Consider the following 17,494-nt stretch of genomic DNA (forward strand, 5'->3'; position numbering starts at 1 on the left):
AATGCTGCGAATTTCGCAGGGAAAAAAAAACTCCAGTGGGTAGTCACCCTCTTATTCAAAAAGGGTGATTATACCTACCCGACAATCGGGTTTCCAGGAGTCTCCACGACAGCACCCCCTGAGATCGCCTCCTCCTGATAGGACAGGAACACACCGAGAGGTTAAAATCCCCCCCCCCCCCCCTCCTCCCCTCCTCAGTGTATTATAACAAAACTGCCGGGGTAGGCGCTAACTAAAACTTTTTACCTATCTGGTATAATAAATTTGAGATTATATATATATATATATATATATTTTTTTTTATTTTTTTTTTTTTAGGGAGGGAATGTACGGGTGCTGTCGTGGAGACTCCTGGAAACCAGATTATTGGGTAGGTATAATCACCCTTTTCCCAGGTCGTCTCCACGACAGCACCACCTGAGACGTATCAACTAAAGTTATTTTAGGGTGGGATTGCCGCTGAGAGGACCTTACGACCGAAGGACATGTCCTCATCAAGCTGCACCTTTACCCAATAATGTTTGACAAAGTGTGGCTTTTTCCACACTGCTGCCTTGCATATCTGCTCTACTGACGCCGAGCTACACTCGGCCCATGAGGTCGCTACTGCCCTCGTGGAATGGGCTTTAAGAGCCAAGGAGGCCTCCTTCCCCAATGTCTTGTATGATTCGCTAATGGCCAGGCGGATCCACCTAGCTATAGAGCTTTTAGCTGCTTTTTTCCCCGTTAGGGCCTGAGAACTGGACAAACAGGTTGTCGTCCTGCCTCCATGGGCCTGTGGCCTTGATATACATCAGGACCGCTCTCCTGATGTCTAGGCAATTTAGGGCTCGCTCTTTCTTGTCTTTTGGGTGATTATAGAACAAGGGGATTACTATGTTTTGGGCCCTATGGAATGGGGATACTACCTTAGGCAAGAAGGTCGGGTCCGTTTTGAAGACTAATTTGGTGTCTGTAATTTTAAGGAGCGGGTGGCGGATAGATAGGGCTTGTAGCTCGCTGACCCGTCTGGCTGAGGAAATGGCCACTAGGAAGATTGTTTTAACTGTGAGCATTTTTATGAGAGCCCCTCAATTGGTTCCAAGGGTTCCCCTGACATGGCCCCAAGACTAAATTCAGATTCCAGTCTGGGCATATGTTGGTGGATCTAGGTCGCAGCCTATCTGCTGCAGTCAGTAATCTACTGATCCATCTGTCTCCTGCTAGCTTAGTGTCAAATAGGGCGCTAAGGGCTGCCTTTTGGACCCTTAGGGTGCTTGGGGGCGAGGCCCATATCCAGGCCCTCCTGCAGGAAGTCCAGGATCAATGGGATGTCAGCGCCGCTGCTCGAGGAGTCCCTCTCCTGTTTCCAAGAGATAAACCTCTTCCAGATTTTCTGGTATATGCGGTTGGTAGTCTCTTTCCTACTTGCCATTAGCGTCCTGACTACCTTGTCCGAGAATCCCCTGCCCCTCAGTATGGATTCTTCAGTAACCAGGCTGTTAAAAGGAGTCTGCTTATGTCGGGGTAGTTCAGGGGCCCCTGCGTTAGGAGATTCGATTGAGCGGAAGAGTGACTGGCTCCTGGATGCTCAGGTTTCTTAGAAGGCTGAACCAGCTCCTTCTTGGCCAAAAGGGAGCCACCAGGATCAGGGTGCACGCCTGTGACCTGAAGTGCTGCAACACCCTTGGGATTAATGGAATTGGGGGAAAGGCGTACGCCAGTTCTCCCCAATCCTGGCTCAGGGCGTCCTCTTGTCTGAGGGAGAAGAAGTTCTCCACCTTAGCATTTTGTCTTGATGCGAACAGGTCCAGTTGTGGGAGACCCCATTTGTCCGTCACAATCCGGAATGCCTCCTGGGATAGAGACCATTCCCCTGGGTCTATACGCCTTCGGCTGAGAAAGTCTACCCTCTGATTCAGGGATCCCTTCAAGTGTACTGCCGATAATGAGAGGATGCGGCCCTCCGCCCAGCGAAATATTCTGTGTGTGATGCTCTGTAGAGCTGGCGACCTCGTGCCCCCCTGGTGCGGAATATGGGCTACTGCCGTGGTATTGTCCGATAGCACTCTTATGTGCTTGTTTTTTTCAGTGTCCCCCAGGTGCTGTAGGGCCTTCCAGATCGCCTGTAGTTTTCTGTAATTTGAGGACTGATGTTTCATCCCCAGCAGCCATGGGCCCTGTAGGAGCTGGTCTCCGACGTGCGCACCCCACCCCCAGGAGCTTGCGTCTGACGTGACCTGCACAGACGGATTGAATATCCAGTGGACTCCCTTCCCAGATTTCCTGGGGACATCCACCATCGCAAAGATATTTTCACTGAGTTTTTGATCTGCATTCTCATTTCTAGTGAGGATTGCTTGCCGTCCCATGCTGAGAGAACTGCTGCTTGCAGAGGTCTGGTATGCGCCTGGGCCCATGCTACCCCCGGCATGCATGACGTTAGGCTTCCCAGGAGGGACATAGCCTCCCGGATTGAGCATGACCGTCTCCGAATGAAGGATTCTACTATCTGTCGGATTTTCTGCACTTTTGACTCGGGGAGGAAGGAGCATTGAGCTTCTGAGTTGAGTGTTATGCCTAAAAACACCTTCTCCTTGCTGGGGTTTAGGCCGGACTTCTCCCAATTTATTATCCAACCTAGGAACTCTAATAGGTTGAGCACCGTTGCCAGGTTAAGATGTCGTCCAGGTAGGGGATTATCAGAATCGACCTCTGCCTTAGGTAGGCTGCAACCTCCGCCATGATTTTCAGGAAGATGCTGGGTGCTGTGGAGATTCCGAAGGGCAGGCATCTGAATTGGAGATGTCTTGTCCTCTTGCCCATCTCTAGCGCGAACCTTAGGTACTTCCGTGAGTCCCTGTGGATTGGTATGTGAAAATAGGTGTCCTTCAGGTTGATCGATGCCATGTAGGCTCCCTTGGGGATCAACCTTACTGCTGAAGTGATTGATTCCATCCTGAACTTCCGATATTTAATGAAAATGTTCAGGGGTTTTAGATTTATTATCATGCGTGAGCCTACGCCAGGTTTTTTTTATTAGGAAGAGTCTGGAGTAATGCCCCCAGGTCTCCTCTCTCTGTGGCACAAAGGACACTGCTTTTAGATGTTGTAGGTCCCATACCGCCTGCTGGAGTGGGTGCAGTTGTTGCGCTGGACCTCTAGTGGTAATGTTTCTTCTCCTGGGGAGGGATACCAGCTTGATTCGGTATCCCTGCTGCAGGATCTCCGGGATCCACGGGCTCCTGCAAATTGAGGCCCATCGATCCGCGAAGCTCCGCAGCCTCGCCCCCACTGGGATGGCGTCAGGGCTTCTGCTTGGCTGGATCCCCCTGGTGCAGGTTGAAGAGGAAGTTCCTCCCTCTGCCCCCCTTGGGGTAACTCCAGCGGCCCGTCTTGCCTTTGCCCCTATACAGTTCCGGCTGTTGTGCTGGGGCCCAAAAGAAGGTCTTCCCTTTACACTGTTTTTCTTCCGGGAATCCTTTCTTTTCATCTGACGCCTTTTCTAGGATCTTGTCCAGATCCGGACCAAAAGAGGAACTGGCCATGAAAGGGGAGCGAGCATAATTTATTTTTTGATGCCAGGTCACACGACCATGACTTCAGCCACAGGACTCTTCAGGCCGAGTTGGTTAGGGCCGTTGTTTTTGCCAAGAGATTCACCGACTCCGCTGCTGCGTCCGCCAGGAAATTGGTGGCCATTTTTAGTATAGGGAAGGAATCTATAATTTGTTCCCTCGGTGTTTTGCTCGAGATATGCAGTTCCAGTTGCTCTAGCCATACTCCCAGGGTTCTAGCGACACACGTGGCTGCAACCCCTGATCTAAGCGTACTGGCAGCTGCCTCCCAGGATCTTCTTAATAGGCCCTCCGCCTTCCGATCCATTGGGTCTCTAGGCTGTATGGCGTCTTCAAAGGGCAAGGTTGTCCTCTTAGCCACCTTAGCCACTGGGACGTCCACCCTGGGTACTTCTTCCCAATTCGCGCATATCTCTTCCTCAAACGGATAGCTCCTCTTAACCCCCCTAGAGGAGAAGGATCCTGTGTCGGGTTTCTTCCACTCCTTGTGTATTAACTTAGATATATTGTTGTGGACCGGTAAGGTATGCTTCCGCCTTTCTCCTAATCCCCCAAAGACCTCGTCCTGTATGGTGCGGGGTTCCTTGGGTTCTTCCATCTTTAGCGTGGCTCTAACGGATTTGATAAGTTCCGTTAGGTCTTCTCTGTCGAAGAGGTACTTTTTGTATTCCTCTTCCTCTGAGGACTCCTCGAGCACCAGCTCTTCTGGTTCAGATCCTGAACTCTCTTCAGAGAGTGAGTGCTCCTCTGGGCTGTACCCTTTCTTCGGCGTTTTGCCCCCGATGCCCCCTTTGGTGGCGTTTTAGGAGTCATCAGGGCTGACCGTACTTCTTCTTGGACAAGCTTCCTGACGTCCTTGAGGAATCCCCCAGATTCCTCCTTGACCAGCTTGGCTATGCATGTTTTGCATAATGATCTTACATGCGAAGCCGGCAGTCTTGCGCTGCATTCTGCGCACTTTTTCGTTTTGGCTCTGGGAGGGGCATCTCTTTTATCCCCCTGGCAGATAAACAAAGTTTGCGTGTAAGGATGCAACATTTACCAATAACGTACATGAATATGCATGCCTTATTTTGCCCCACTGGCTACTTACGGTTCCTGCCGTGGTTGAACATTCCGTGACCTCCGGTGCTGGAGCACTCATTGCTTGTTACTGGTGCTGCAGACACTTTTGGGGCAGTAAGCCAATACTTACTGAATGGCGCTTAGTCGCTCAGCGCCATCTTCTCTCATGTTCATTTTACATTTTGTGAAATTGGTGCCTTTAATTTTAAGCCCCGCCCTCTCCGAGCGCCGGCTGCGCTTGCCGCGATGACGTCATTGCCGGCGCTGAGGAGAACTGGAGCCCCGCATTGAACCCCCCATGGGCCACCGCAGGAGGAACCTGGCCCGGGGAACCACCCCATGTGGCGTCCCGAGAGTCGCTCTGCAGGAAGGGAGGACAGGCTGGACCACTGCCCTCCGATCCGCTGGTAAGTTCTTCTGGCTGGCGTCTCCACCAGCCCCTCTCGGTGATCCTGCCTCCTGGACAGGAAAACACTGAGGAGGGGAGGACGGGGGGGGGGGGGGGGGGGATTTTAACCTCTCGGTGTGTTCCTGTCCTATCAGGAGGAGGCGATCTCAGGTGGTGCTGTCGTGGAGACGAACTGGGAAAAATCCATTAATTTTTTTGGTTTTCTGCTTAACGCAATATAATCGCATTACAATCGCATAAGAATCGCACAAAGGTCGAATGTAATGAAAATTCTCAGAATTTTCTCTGAAACAATCTCTATGTCTCAGTTTATCAATAGACATTTGTTTTTTTACTAGAGATGAGCGAACGTACTCGGTAAGGCCGATTTCGCAATCGAGCACCGCGATTTTCGAGTACTTCCCTACTCAGGTGAAAATATTCGGGGGTCGCCGGGGGCGAGGCGTGGCGTGGTGGAGCAGGGGGTAGCAGCGCGGAACAGGGGGGAGCTCTCTCTCTCTCTCACTCTCCCACTCCCCTCTGCAACCCCGCACTCACCCACGGCGCCCCCCGAATCTTTTCACCCGAGTAGTGAAGTACTCGAAAATCTCGGTGCTCGATTGCGAAATCGGCCTTACCGAGTACGTTCGCTCATCTCTATTTTTTACCAATTTTCTACTTGCCGCAATATAATCGCATGAAAATTAGATATAATGAAAATTCCCAGAATTTTCTCTGAAACAATCTCCATGTCTTAGTTTATCAATAGACATTTGTTTTTTGCTAATTTTCTGCTCATCGCACTATAACCGCATTATAATCGCATGTAAATTACATAAAGGTTAGATATGATAAAATTTATCAGACTCTTTAGAACCGTCTCTATATCTTAATTAGGGATGAGCGAGTATACTCGCTAAGGCACTACTCGCTCGAGTAATGTGCCTTATCCAAGTATCGCTGTGCTCGTCCCTAAAGATTCGGGGGCCACCGCAGCTGACAGGTGAGTTGCGGCGGGGAGCAGGGGAGAGCGGGCGGGAGAGAGATCTCCCCTCCGTTCCTCCCCGCTCTCCCCCGCAGCTCCCCGTCCTGCGCCGGCCCCCAAATCTTTAGGGACGAGCGGGGAGATACTCGGCTAAGGCACATTACTCGAGCGAGTAGTGCCTTAGCGAGTATACTCGCTCATCCCGAATCTTAAACTATCAATTTCCTGCTTAACGCAATATAATTGCATTAAAATCGCACAGAGGTTAAATATAATGGAAATTCTCAGAATTTTCTCTGAAACAATCTCTAGGTCTTAGTTTATCTATACTAGTTTTTTACTAGTTTTCTACTTGCTGCAATATTATCGCATGACAGTCGCATACAAATCGCATGGAAATTAGATATAATGAAAATTCCCAGAATTTTCTCTGAAACAAACTCCATGTCTTAGTTCATCAATTTTCAAAGAGCCCTGGTACAAATATAGTAGATCTGTTTTTATGTTTAACCCTTTTGGTTGTCTCGTATTTAGAGTGAGTATCCAATAACCCTCTCGTTTCAATACTGCTGAGCGATCAACTATCTGTTTTCTCCTTCTAGTTATCCTTTCTATCCCAAAATATATAAAATCTCTGATATTTCCACTATGGACTTCTATGAAATGTTTCGTTACTCCTGAATGGTTTTTATTACCCTTTTCTATGTTCCTGATGTGTTCTGTCATTGTTTTTAACTTCTAACTCAGGAAGTAACACAACATAGATTTAGGTGAACAAGGCATTACGCCGAAACGCGTTCTTGTTTGTATTATGTACCTGATCATACAAGCATAATGGAAGAATAAAAGCAAAGAAAAATCATCTGATGTGTCCGTATTCCCATGTATCCACTATTATTTAGGGGTTAAACAACCCTAAACAGGTGAGGCAGGTTCGAAAATTCTGCTGCAGATTCGGTTCACAATACGGTCTCAAGGCCAGGCAGCTGAGTGGAAACCAAGCGGACCCCATTAGAGTCAGTGCTGTATGGTTCTGTCCTAAAACTGCGCCAGTCAGCCATGGGGATTCCGAAATAAATATATACATTATATATGATAAATAATACAAAGGACGGCTTTTACACAACAGTTGCAGCCTCTCACACAATTTATAAAAACTAATTCTATTTAAAGAGCAAAACAACTTGAACTTGAGATCCACCGTGCAACCTGAGAATCAGTGAAACTAAAGGCTTGGTTTCTTTGTACACTCTGCAAACCTGTGGTTATGTGCAATTAGAGATCCTCCCGAGCATGGCAGAGCAATGGGCACAGAAGAAAGGAAAAATGTAAATTCGTTAAAATAAAAACAAAAGTTAAAAAAAAAAAAAAGGACGCATAGAACCTGAGCTCCGCAGCGACCTCACCATCCCGAGCTTATCCTGACTGCCTACACTCACAGAGGGGACGCAGATTACACTTACCCGGCGGTGATCATCTCTGGCCGTGCTGAGGGAGCCCTGGCGAGACATTCACAGCGGTCTCCGCTGGCTTCGGCGTGGGCCTGTTCCCGCCGACTCCGTCGGCCGCCATTTCCGGGCAAGGAGGAGGGAGAGAGGAGAGACCCGCGAGTCGCCCGCTTAGACCCACGAGCCGCTTGCTCAGAGACCAGCGGTGCCGCTGCCCCCGCAAGACCTGGGGAGAGGAGAGATCCTCACAGAGAGAGACCAGTGAGTGACAGAGCCCTCCAGACTGTGCCGCGACCATCCGGAAGACCCTGCTGCACCGGAGGAGATAGAGGAGGTGTGCAGGGGAGGAAAGGTCAGTGCTGGAGCCCTCCTGGTCGGCGCAGCAATGCTGACTCGGCTCCCCTGTTCGGGTGCTCCAGAGCTCTTCTGGGGCATTGGTGTGGAGCAGAGAGATTATCCTAAGGGAGGACTGCTTGGGGAGACCTTGCTGGCCGGCGCCGTGCTCCGGGACAGAGTCCCCCACCTTCACTCCATTCAGTGCACCAGAGGGACGTGTGTGGACCCCCCTGCCTCAGGAACTGTATAAGAGGCAAAGCACAACTGCTGCATGCCGTTTTTCCCACTTCTACAGCCCCAGCTAGTTACGTGGGCCACATACTGCAGCGACTTTGAAGCTTGGGGCAGACGGAGTGCGATCCCTCTCATTTGTGGACCCCCACACAAATGAGAGGGATCGCACTCCGTATTATGAGTCATAATACTCCCCCATAGCAGAACGTCTCAAGGCCTTTGTGCTACAGCTGCCAGCCGACACTTCGCGCCAAACTCCCAGCCCAGACAAAGACTCTGCTAAAGTGTCTGAGCACGGCCATGCCTCGGCCGAGGAGCCTACACTGCGGCAAGTCACAGCCCAACTTCTAAAGGCCATACATTCTAGCACTACTTCGTTGACAGAAAAGATTGAGGAGGTCAAAATAGACGTAGGCTTACTAAGGCAAGATATGCACAACCTCAGGGGCTGGGTCGGAGAGGCAGAAACACGAATATCCCAACTGGAGGACGCGGCAGCTCCCATACCGGGCAAGCTCACCGAACTGGACAAGGCAGCAAACGCTTGGGCCCAACGCGTAGATGACCTGGAGAATAGGCTGCGTAGAAACAATCTGCGGATCCTGGGCTTGCTGGAACGCGCTGGAGGGTCAAGATCCCTGCTCGTTCATGGAATCATGGCTAAAGGAGCTCCTGCCAAATGCCAACTTCTCCACAGCCCTCGCTATCGAGCGCCCATAGGGTACCAGCCCGCCCCCGACCCCCAGGTGCACCTCCAAGACCAATGTTAGCAAGACTCCTCAGCAGTAAAGACAGAGCCACCGTTCTTCAAGCGGCTAGACGCAAGAAGATTCTCCAGTACCAGAACACTAACATTTCTATTTTCCCGGACTTCTCTGCTACCCTTCAGAAAACCAGAGCGACCTTTGCGGCTGTCAAATGTCGACAGAGAGGTGTACCCAGCCAGGCTGCGCGTGGTCCACAACGAGCGCACCTCCTTTTTTACTCCGGAGGAGGTTGAGGACTGGCTTAACCGCATGCCGAGATCACCCAGATGCCAGTAAACTCACGGCAGGTATACCCGATGAGATAACTTGTCAGGACAGTGTTGATTACTAGTTCAAGCTCCATGTGGGGGAGAACTATGTTGCTTGACTGGCTATGATCTCTATTTGCTTATTCTCCCCCTTCTGTGTTTCGCATCCCTTCCCATCCTGCCTCCCCCACCTTCCCCACATGCCTCCTATTCGCCCTGCTTGTTGATAGTCTGGAGAAGGGCGGGATTAGTTACATAACATTTGTAATACTCTAGTTATCCTTAGTACAAATATTCGACCCCTGTTGGGCAGTCAAAAAATGAGTACCTGTGTTGATGGGGTCCTTGAGCTCACACAACAGACTTGATCGGTTTGACTGTGCCCATATTAGTCATCGTACTTTAGGTGCACAGTCTCCCCCGTTACCACACGTAAGTTTGTGTTCAAGTTAATGGTTACCAAGTTGTTTTTACTTAAGCAAGTCTTCAATATTAGTAATTCAAATTCAAAATTACATGGAGATACTTTCACAGCATATTGTTTAGATCTAACCTAAGAGATAATCAAGAGGCACAGTACTGGATTGGGAAACAAAAAAACCTGACCAGGAGCGACACGCAGGGCGTGCTCACTTCGAAATGGGAAATTCCCCAATCTATTAATATTAATCTCCGGGTCAATGACTTATATCACTATACTCTCCTGGAATGTACGGGGGATGGAAACCCCAGGGAAGCGGTCTATGATTTTTTTTTCTTATATTAGGGGCCATAACCCGCATATAATATGTCTCCAAGAGAGACACTTGATCCTGGAAAAAACTAGACTATTGCAGAAGGTTCAATGTTCCCTGCACTCCACTCATACATCCTATTCCAGAGGAATATCAATTCTGATCTATAAAAGACTTAGATAGGAGCCGGGTCGTACTGTCAGGGACCCAGAGGGCAGATTCGTCCTTATACAGGCGTGGATAGAATCTCTTCCTTACGTACTCATACGAGTTTATCTCCCTCCGCCAGCCAAAATTGCAATTCTCCACCAGGCGGCTCAATTCGCTACCCAATATCCCAATGCTTCTATCCTATGTATGGGAGACCTAAATACGGTACTAGACCCTGAAATCGACAGGTTTGGTGCATCGCGCGCTTCTGTGGCCCGGCCTCCCCCTGTTCCTATTTGTGCAGGAAGTGGGTTGGAGCGATGCTTGGAGGGATCTGCACCAGTTAGTGCAAGAGTTCTCGTGCCATTTCGCCAACAGGAACGTACTTTTCCGAATAGATTACTGTCTAGGGAACACCAGACTCTGCACAGCTATAACCCACATTGAACACCTCCCTAGCGGCGTTTCAGATCACTCCCCCATACGCGTTGATATCACCACTTCGGACGTACGAGCCCACAGGCATAACTGGAGCGTGCATCCATTCTGGTTAAGCCTGTTTGGCCCTAATGACAGGATCCCCGATCAGCTCACTGGCTTTCTAGAGGTAAACCTACCAGATGTTGACCCAGCGGTGATGTGGGAGACAATGAAGGCCTTTTTACGGGGTGCCTTAAAATCCACTATTTCATATATTAAAAGGGACTCGTCCCCAATCGAGCAAGAGATGGCATCCCAGTATACGCGACTAGAGGCAGCTTACGTGGCGGACCCATCTGATGAGTACAGGGAACAGTGGCTGGGGCAGGGGAGACAATATCTAATACTCCTGCAAGAGAAAGCCCGGAGAGCATCCTTATTTGTAAAGCAGCGATTCTATGAACTGGGCAATCAATCCAGTAGCCCATTAGCGCACTTCGTGCACCAAATCTCAGCATCTCTGTCGATACTCTGTATCAGATCTGAATCTGGAGAGATACTACATGAAAAGAAGCTGATAGGGGAGAGATTCCAACGCTATTACAATAAACTATATGCTACCGGATTCTAGGTCACCCAAAAAGAACTCGTGGACTACCTTTCGGATATCAATTTCCCGATGCTTACCCAGGGCCAACAGACCTCGCTAGACGCCCCATTCACAATAATGGAACTGACAGAGGCCTTTGCAGAAATGTCCAGTAGTAAGGCCCCGGGCCCCGATGGCCTACCGATTCAGATATATCTAAAATACCAAGAGATTCTCCTTCCTAAACTACTAGAAGCATATAATGCGGCTTATGATAGTGGGTCCCTGCCCCCTCCTTTTAAGAGGCTACAATTATACTTCTCCTTAAGCCAGGAAAAGAAGCTTTAGATTGTGGATCATATAGGCCCATCTCCCTCTTAAACTCAGATTATAAGCTCCTAACTAAAATGTTAGCCAGACGACTTAATACCATAATCTTAGATATAATACACCCCGACCAAACCGGATTTATGCCCGGGAAATCTACGAGAGAAAATCTACCACAGGTCCAAGTAGTAACGCAGATCGAGTCAACTTAGGGGAAGGATTGGGCACTGGCCTCCCTAGATGCTACCAAACTTTCGACTATCGAGTGGCCCTTCCTGTTTCAGGTCTTGGAGAGATTCGGATTTGGAGACAGATTTATCCAATGGGTCCCTCTAATATACAGAGCACCCCTGGCCGCCGTCTAAGTCAACGGTACCCGCTGCACATACTTCCCTTTACACAGGGGCACGAGACAGGGGTGCCCCCTCTCCCCACTCCTTTTCGCCCTAGCTGTTGAGCCGCTGGCTCTCATACTTCGAGCGAGCCCGACGTACCATGGGATTGTGGCGAGAGATAGAGAGGAACACGTGGCATTATATGCTCATGCTTTTTAGGTCTAACCCGGTGGTCTCCCTGCCTCGTGCCATGGATATCATTAACAAATTTGGGTCGTACTCAGGTTTACATATTAACTGGGCCAAATAGTCTCTAATGCCAGTGTCTGCGCAGAGCACCCTGAAACATATGGATCTCTTCTGCGGTCTTCAAATAACCAATGATTACAAATATTTAGGTATCCAGATCACCAACTCCATAGGCCGAGCACTGGACCTGAATGTATTCCCCCTAGTGGATTTGCTTAGGCCCAAGTTTCGTGTTTGGGGATCCCTACGATTTTCAGTGGCGGGCCGTATCAACCTAATTAAAATTATTGTTCTACCCAAATGCCTCTACATCCTACAACATGTCCCAGCGCCTGATCCGGGAAGTTTTTTTTGGAACATAGACTCCCTCATGTCCTCTTTTATATGGGGAAACTCCCGCCCAAAACTCAAAATCTCTATCCTTCAGAGACCCAAGAGAGCTGCCGGGTCGGCACTCCCAGACCTGCGTCTATACTACGTAGCCAGTCAACTGATTCACTTGAAATGCTGGCTGGGAGATAGCCCACTACCTAATTCTGAAGCCCACTTGGCGCATGTCCTTAACACACGGAGTCTTTGGCTGGTGCTGGAGTTCTCTGCTGCAGTGACAGGAAGGATGCTACCCATACACAGACTGGCGATACAGGTTTGGCACCAGGCTAAGGTGGCGGGCGGATTCTCTGACATAGTCGCATATGTGCTGTTGTGGGGGAATCCTGGGCTGCGGGGGCTATGGCCACTGGCTGACTGTGATTTGGGGACAACATGGTATAATGTGCCTGGGCGACCTTTACAACTCCAATGTACTGCTATCTTTCGAGCAACTGCAAAACCAGTACTAAATACCTCGATTGCATTTCTATAAGTACCTCCAAATTAGGCACGCCCTGCAGACGATATTTCCACCCGCGAACAGTAACATATACCACTACCCTCTAATAGGAATTCTGTTGTCCCAGGGGCCCCTGGGTCTTATTTCGACAATTTATTCCCACCTAATAACATCAAAGACCACCCGGGCAATTCCCCCTTCCTTGACCAAATGGAGATCCCTGATCCCAGCACTAACTGATGACACATTTCAAGACTTATTAGAATCTCCTTTATTTGTCTCCCCTTCAGTAAATAACAGAATGATCCAGTTATATACATAGTGCATCAGTGCTACCTCACCCCGGCGAGGCTGCAAAGAATGGGCAGGAACCCATCACCGCACTGTATCAGATGCACCTGTACCGTCGCTGATTTCTGGCATATGATCTGGGACTGTCCGTTGATCCGGTCGTACTGAGGTGACGTCAAAAGACTGTTGTCTGACATCCTCAGCATCCCAGTCCCCATTGTCCCAGAGGTCTGCCTTTTCGGTATCCTTGATGAAGAGCAATGGCAACACCATGACAGAATCTTTCTACGAGAGGTCCTGTTCCTGGCTAGGAAGGTAGTCGCGTTGATATATATGGACCCGAAGGGCCCTTCTCTGACGCTGTGGAGAGAACTCACCAACGCAACTATTCCCCTCAACAACCTGGTTTATAAGGCACGCAAATGCCCAGATAAATTTCAGAAAGTATGGGGCCGATGGTGTGACTCCTCGCTTACTCTATTCCCTCCACGATTGCTTTCCTCTGCCATATCAACCCTGCGAAGGGGATATCAGTAATTAGAGGAAGCTGGGGACAGATTTGGGAACGGAGAACCATTCTGTGAGGAGGGCCTGTGGTGAGCTGCGGACCGGTACCCGGGTGGTTTCACTTCTGTCAAGCCATGTCCCTTCCATATGTGTCTCCCTTTTTTCCTTCTTTTCTCTTTCTTCTGGGTTGTGCAGGAGTCACTATTCGCTGTGATGACAAGTTGTTTCTTGATGTGTTTTACTTACTGTATTTCCACTACTGATATGTGATTCTAAAATGCTATTGATTTGGCATGCTGTTTACATTTCAATAAAACAATTTAAAAAAAAAAAATTTATATGTTCCAAAAAATTTGATAAATGAAGACTAGAGTTCATCCCGCAAAAAACAAACCCTTCTAGAGCTTTGGCAATGGAAGTAATAATTAATACGGCTCTTGGAATGTGGCGACACAAAAGCAAACCTTTAAGAAGAAAAAAATGTTTTAAATGTACAAAAATAGCAAAATATATAAAATTAAAAAAAAACTGTATAAACTTGGTATTGCCGGAATCGTGTGACTCAGAGAATAATGATATCACACTATTTATTCTGCACGCTGAACGCTGTAAAAATGAAATCCAAAAAACAAAATGGCTGAATTTTCCCCCAATCTCCCTACAAATTTTTTACAAAAGTTATGCAATACATGATATATACCCAAAAATTATGCCATCAAAAAATACAACTTGTCCCCCCAAAAAACAAGCCCTCATATGGCCGTGTCAATGGAGAAATGAAAAAGTTATGGCTCTTTATACGTGACTGGAAAATTAGTTGAAATTAAAGGATTAGACCATTTAAAAAACCTGCCCTGGTGGGTCTGACAGGGTGCTAAGAAACCCGCCACTCAAGGGGTTAATGTTGCCTTCCAATAGGTGGCGCTGTAGAGGAGCATTGTTCCATCTTTCTGTTTGCATTTTTCCCAGAGCAGCATGAATGGCCTTACAAGTCTCCTCATACTTTTTAGACGCGCTCCCCAAGGAGAAACAATACTCATCCAGACCCACCTCTATTGGCCTCTCACCAGCCAAGCCAGAAACCTGCTGTACATTGTCCTGTAAAAATACACCCCAAACACAGCTGTCTGTATATGGTTATTCTGGTTTTGTCTCACAATTTCCAGTCATTGTTACAAGGCTTGTTTAAAATGTCTAACACTGACTTACAGGAATGCTGCCTTCCAATAGGTGGCACTGCAGAGCTATTGGTCCAGCTTCCCATTTGCAGTAATACATAGCAATCCACTACAAAATGGATGGATACTAACTCTTAATTGTGTTTTTATCGGGGTGTAGATTTTTTTTTTTTTTATTGTAGCAGTAAATTGAACCACATATCTCAGTATTAGTAAATACCTTTATCTGGATCTCTCCCTTGTAATATTGCCAGCCTCTTTGCGATCTCTAGCATTTTCTCTTGCCTTGTATTCTCATCCCGTAGCTCTATTGCTGCTTCGCTCAAAATCTTGTCTTTTTCCTTTTCCAGCTGTGTTGCATCTCGTTCAGTACAAAGGCCGGTCCAGCCATCGACGTTATCAGTTTTACTCAGGTCGTTTACAGGTTGAGAAGGAAATTCTAAAAAAAATCAAAATTATACAATACAGGAGAGTAAAAATAACTGTTCTGAAGCACAACCTTTAAGACAGTCCTGTCCGAATCCCAGAGTCATTATGACGCGTCAATAGTTATTTGAAATAGCAGAGACATAAAATAATTAGTAGGGGGTTCAAACACAGGGAACTCCACTGATTGCCAGCATGAAAGGGCTGCAACGGTCTGATCAGTGCTGCGCCACCAGCCATAAATCATTTCTGGCTCGTGTGAGCAGAGTTTCAAGATGCCATCAGAATAGATCATCAATAGTTGATCGGCCAGGGTCTGCTGTGCGAGCGCATGCTGTCAATGCCGCAATAGCAGAGGTCGGCGTGGAAGCCTCCACGCCGACCTCTGTGTAGTGGCTGGCACTTGTATCTGCAGGTACGGCTTTCATTGAAATCAATGACAGCCATGCCTGCAGTTACAAGAGCTGGCAACTATAAGGAGGTCGATGCAGAGGTTTCCGCGCCGACTTCTGTGTATTTAGAGTGGAAGTCTCCTTGCCGACCTCCCATGTAGTGGCCGGTGCTTGTAAGATTGCAGAGTGGTTAGGCCGGATTGACACGGCTGTTTTGTGACTTGCACCCAGTGACCATGAACATTGCAGTGAAAACGGATGAGAATAGAATATGAAGAGATTTTTTTTTACATGGAACATCAGTCTGTGTGAAAAAACTAAACAAACAAAAAAAAACGCTCATGTGTATTGCCTCATAGGCTATAATGGGGCTGTGCGATGTCTGTGGAAGACACAGACAAGACATAGAACAAAAATACAGCTATGTGAATAAGGCCTTACAATGAATATCTCATGCACTGAAGGATCTGTCTTACAGTAAACAGACAAAACATTGATTTTAAATGGGCACTGTGTTAAGGGATATTAAACACCGAGGGAGTGTTCTTCATTACGCTGTGGAATTCCATCTAAAGGTACCAAAAAACACCAGTGTGATAAAACCCCCTAACAAGACCATCCACTTTGGAGTCCCTTTGACAGGGTTTCCATTCATTTCCGTTATATTTGAAGTATAGAATAACGTAGCAATACGTTATTCCATACTCCAAATATAAAAGAAACCCAATCAAGGGGATTCCAAAGTGGTGTCCCTTTCACTAATGACAGTGAATGGTCCTGTTTCTTTCAGCACCTTTGATGTACCGCGAGACGGAATCCCACAGGATAGTGAAAAACGCAATGGATACGCTCCCTGGCCGTCAGTTTTCCTGAAGATCATAGATGATCACCAGGATACTAGCAAGGGAACACTTCTTGGTCAGCCTACAGACAATTATTTTGTTTATACTCCACTATGGTAAGGCCTCCTTCCCACGAACGGATTTCCGCCGTGTAATTCGCGGCGGAAATCCACTGCGTTGCCCGCAGCTATTAGGTTCTATTGAGCCTAATAGCTCAGTGCTCACGGTGCGGAATTCCACCGCGGAATTCCGCACCGTGAATTCACCTGTCCTCACCCGCAGCATGCTCTATTTGCTGCGGGTGTACGCGCGGACGGCTTCCATTGCAGTCAATGGAAGCCGTCCGTTCACGCTATCTTCCGCTGTAGCACAGCAGAAGATAGCGTGAAAACGCTTCCCCGCCCACCGCCGCCGCCGCATTATATGACGGAGGTGGGCGGGGAAGCGTCATGCGGGAGCGAGGACGCCGGATCCGCAGGTAAGTATAGGATCTCCTGGGGGACGCCGTGACGGGCTCCGCCGCGGAATTTCACAGCGGAGCCCGTCACGGCTGTGTGCAGCCGGCCTAAGTGAAATTGTGACAACCAAATCTACATATAAAGAGTTAAGCAACTTCCTTTCTTGACATATTTTGTGTCAATTTTCACTTTGTTTGTGTTTTCTCCATTTATAACTAGAACTACTCTCAAATATAGGACTTAAAGGGGTTGTCCCGCGATAGCAAGTGGGGTTCAGCACTTCTGTATGGCCATATTAATGCACTTTGTAATATACATCGTGCATTAAATATGAGCCATACAGAAGTTATACACTTACCCCCTCCGGTGCTGGCGTCCCCGTCTCCATGGCGCCGACCAAAGCTGCCTTCTCCCTGGATTAAACGCGCTTGCGCTGAAGGCACTTCTGTTTGGCCAATATTTAATGCACGATGTATATTACAAAGTGCATTAATATGGCCATACAGAAGTGTATAACCCCACTTGCTATCGCGAGACAACCCCTCTAAGGAATGACTATTCTCAGACTGTGGCTGTCATATGTACTCCAAAACCAGGAGAATTCTCAATTTATCTGTAGACCTTAATAAGGAAGTAAACCTGCAAGGCTATGTCCACACTAGCATCATAGAGTACGTTTATTAAGTGGCCATGACAGCTATGCTGGAACCATGTTCAAACGGATCCTGGCAAGTCC

At 48.1% G+C, this 17,494-nt stretch overlaps 1 protein-coding gene across 2 annotated transcripts in view; it reads right to left on the bottom strand.

The window, feature by feature from the left end:
• The window catches only part of ZFYVE19 (zinc finger FYVE-type containing 19), a 59,946-nt gene that overhangs the window by 21,703 nt on the left and 20,749 nt on the right, over positions 1 to 17,494 (bottom strand). For both annotated transcript variants that reach the window (XM_066608648.1, XM_066608647.1), the window contains exon 7: positions 14,861 to 15,079. In XM_066608648.1, the coding sequence (XP_066464745.1) occupies positions 14,861 to 15,079 (219 nt within the window). The remainder of the gene's footprint in view (positions 1 to 14,860; positions 15,080 to 17,494) is intronic.

The sequence above is a fragment of the Eleutherodactylus coqui genome, chromosome 6 (assembly GCF_035609145.1).
Source record: "Eleutherodactylus coqui strain aEleCoq1 chromosome 6, aEleCoq1.hap1, whole genome shotgun sequence".
Classification (NCBI taxonomy): Eukaryota; Metazoa; Chordata; class Amphibia; order Anura; family Eleutherodactylidae; genus Eleutherodactylus; species Eleutherodactylus coqui.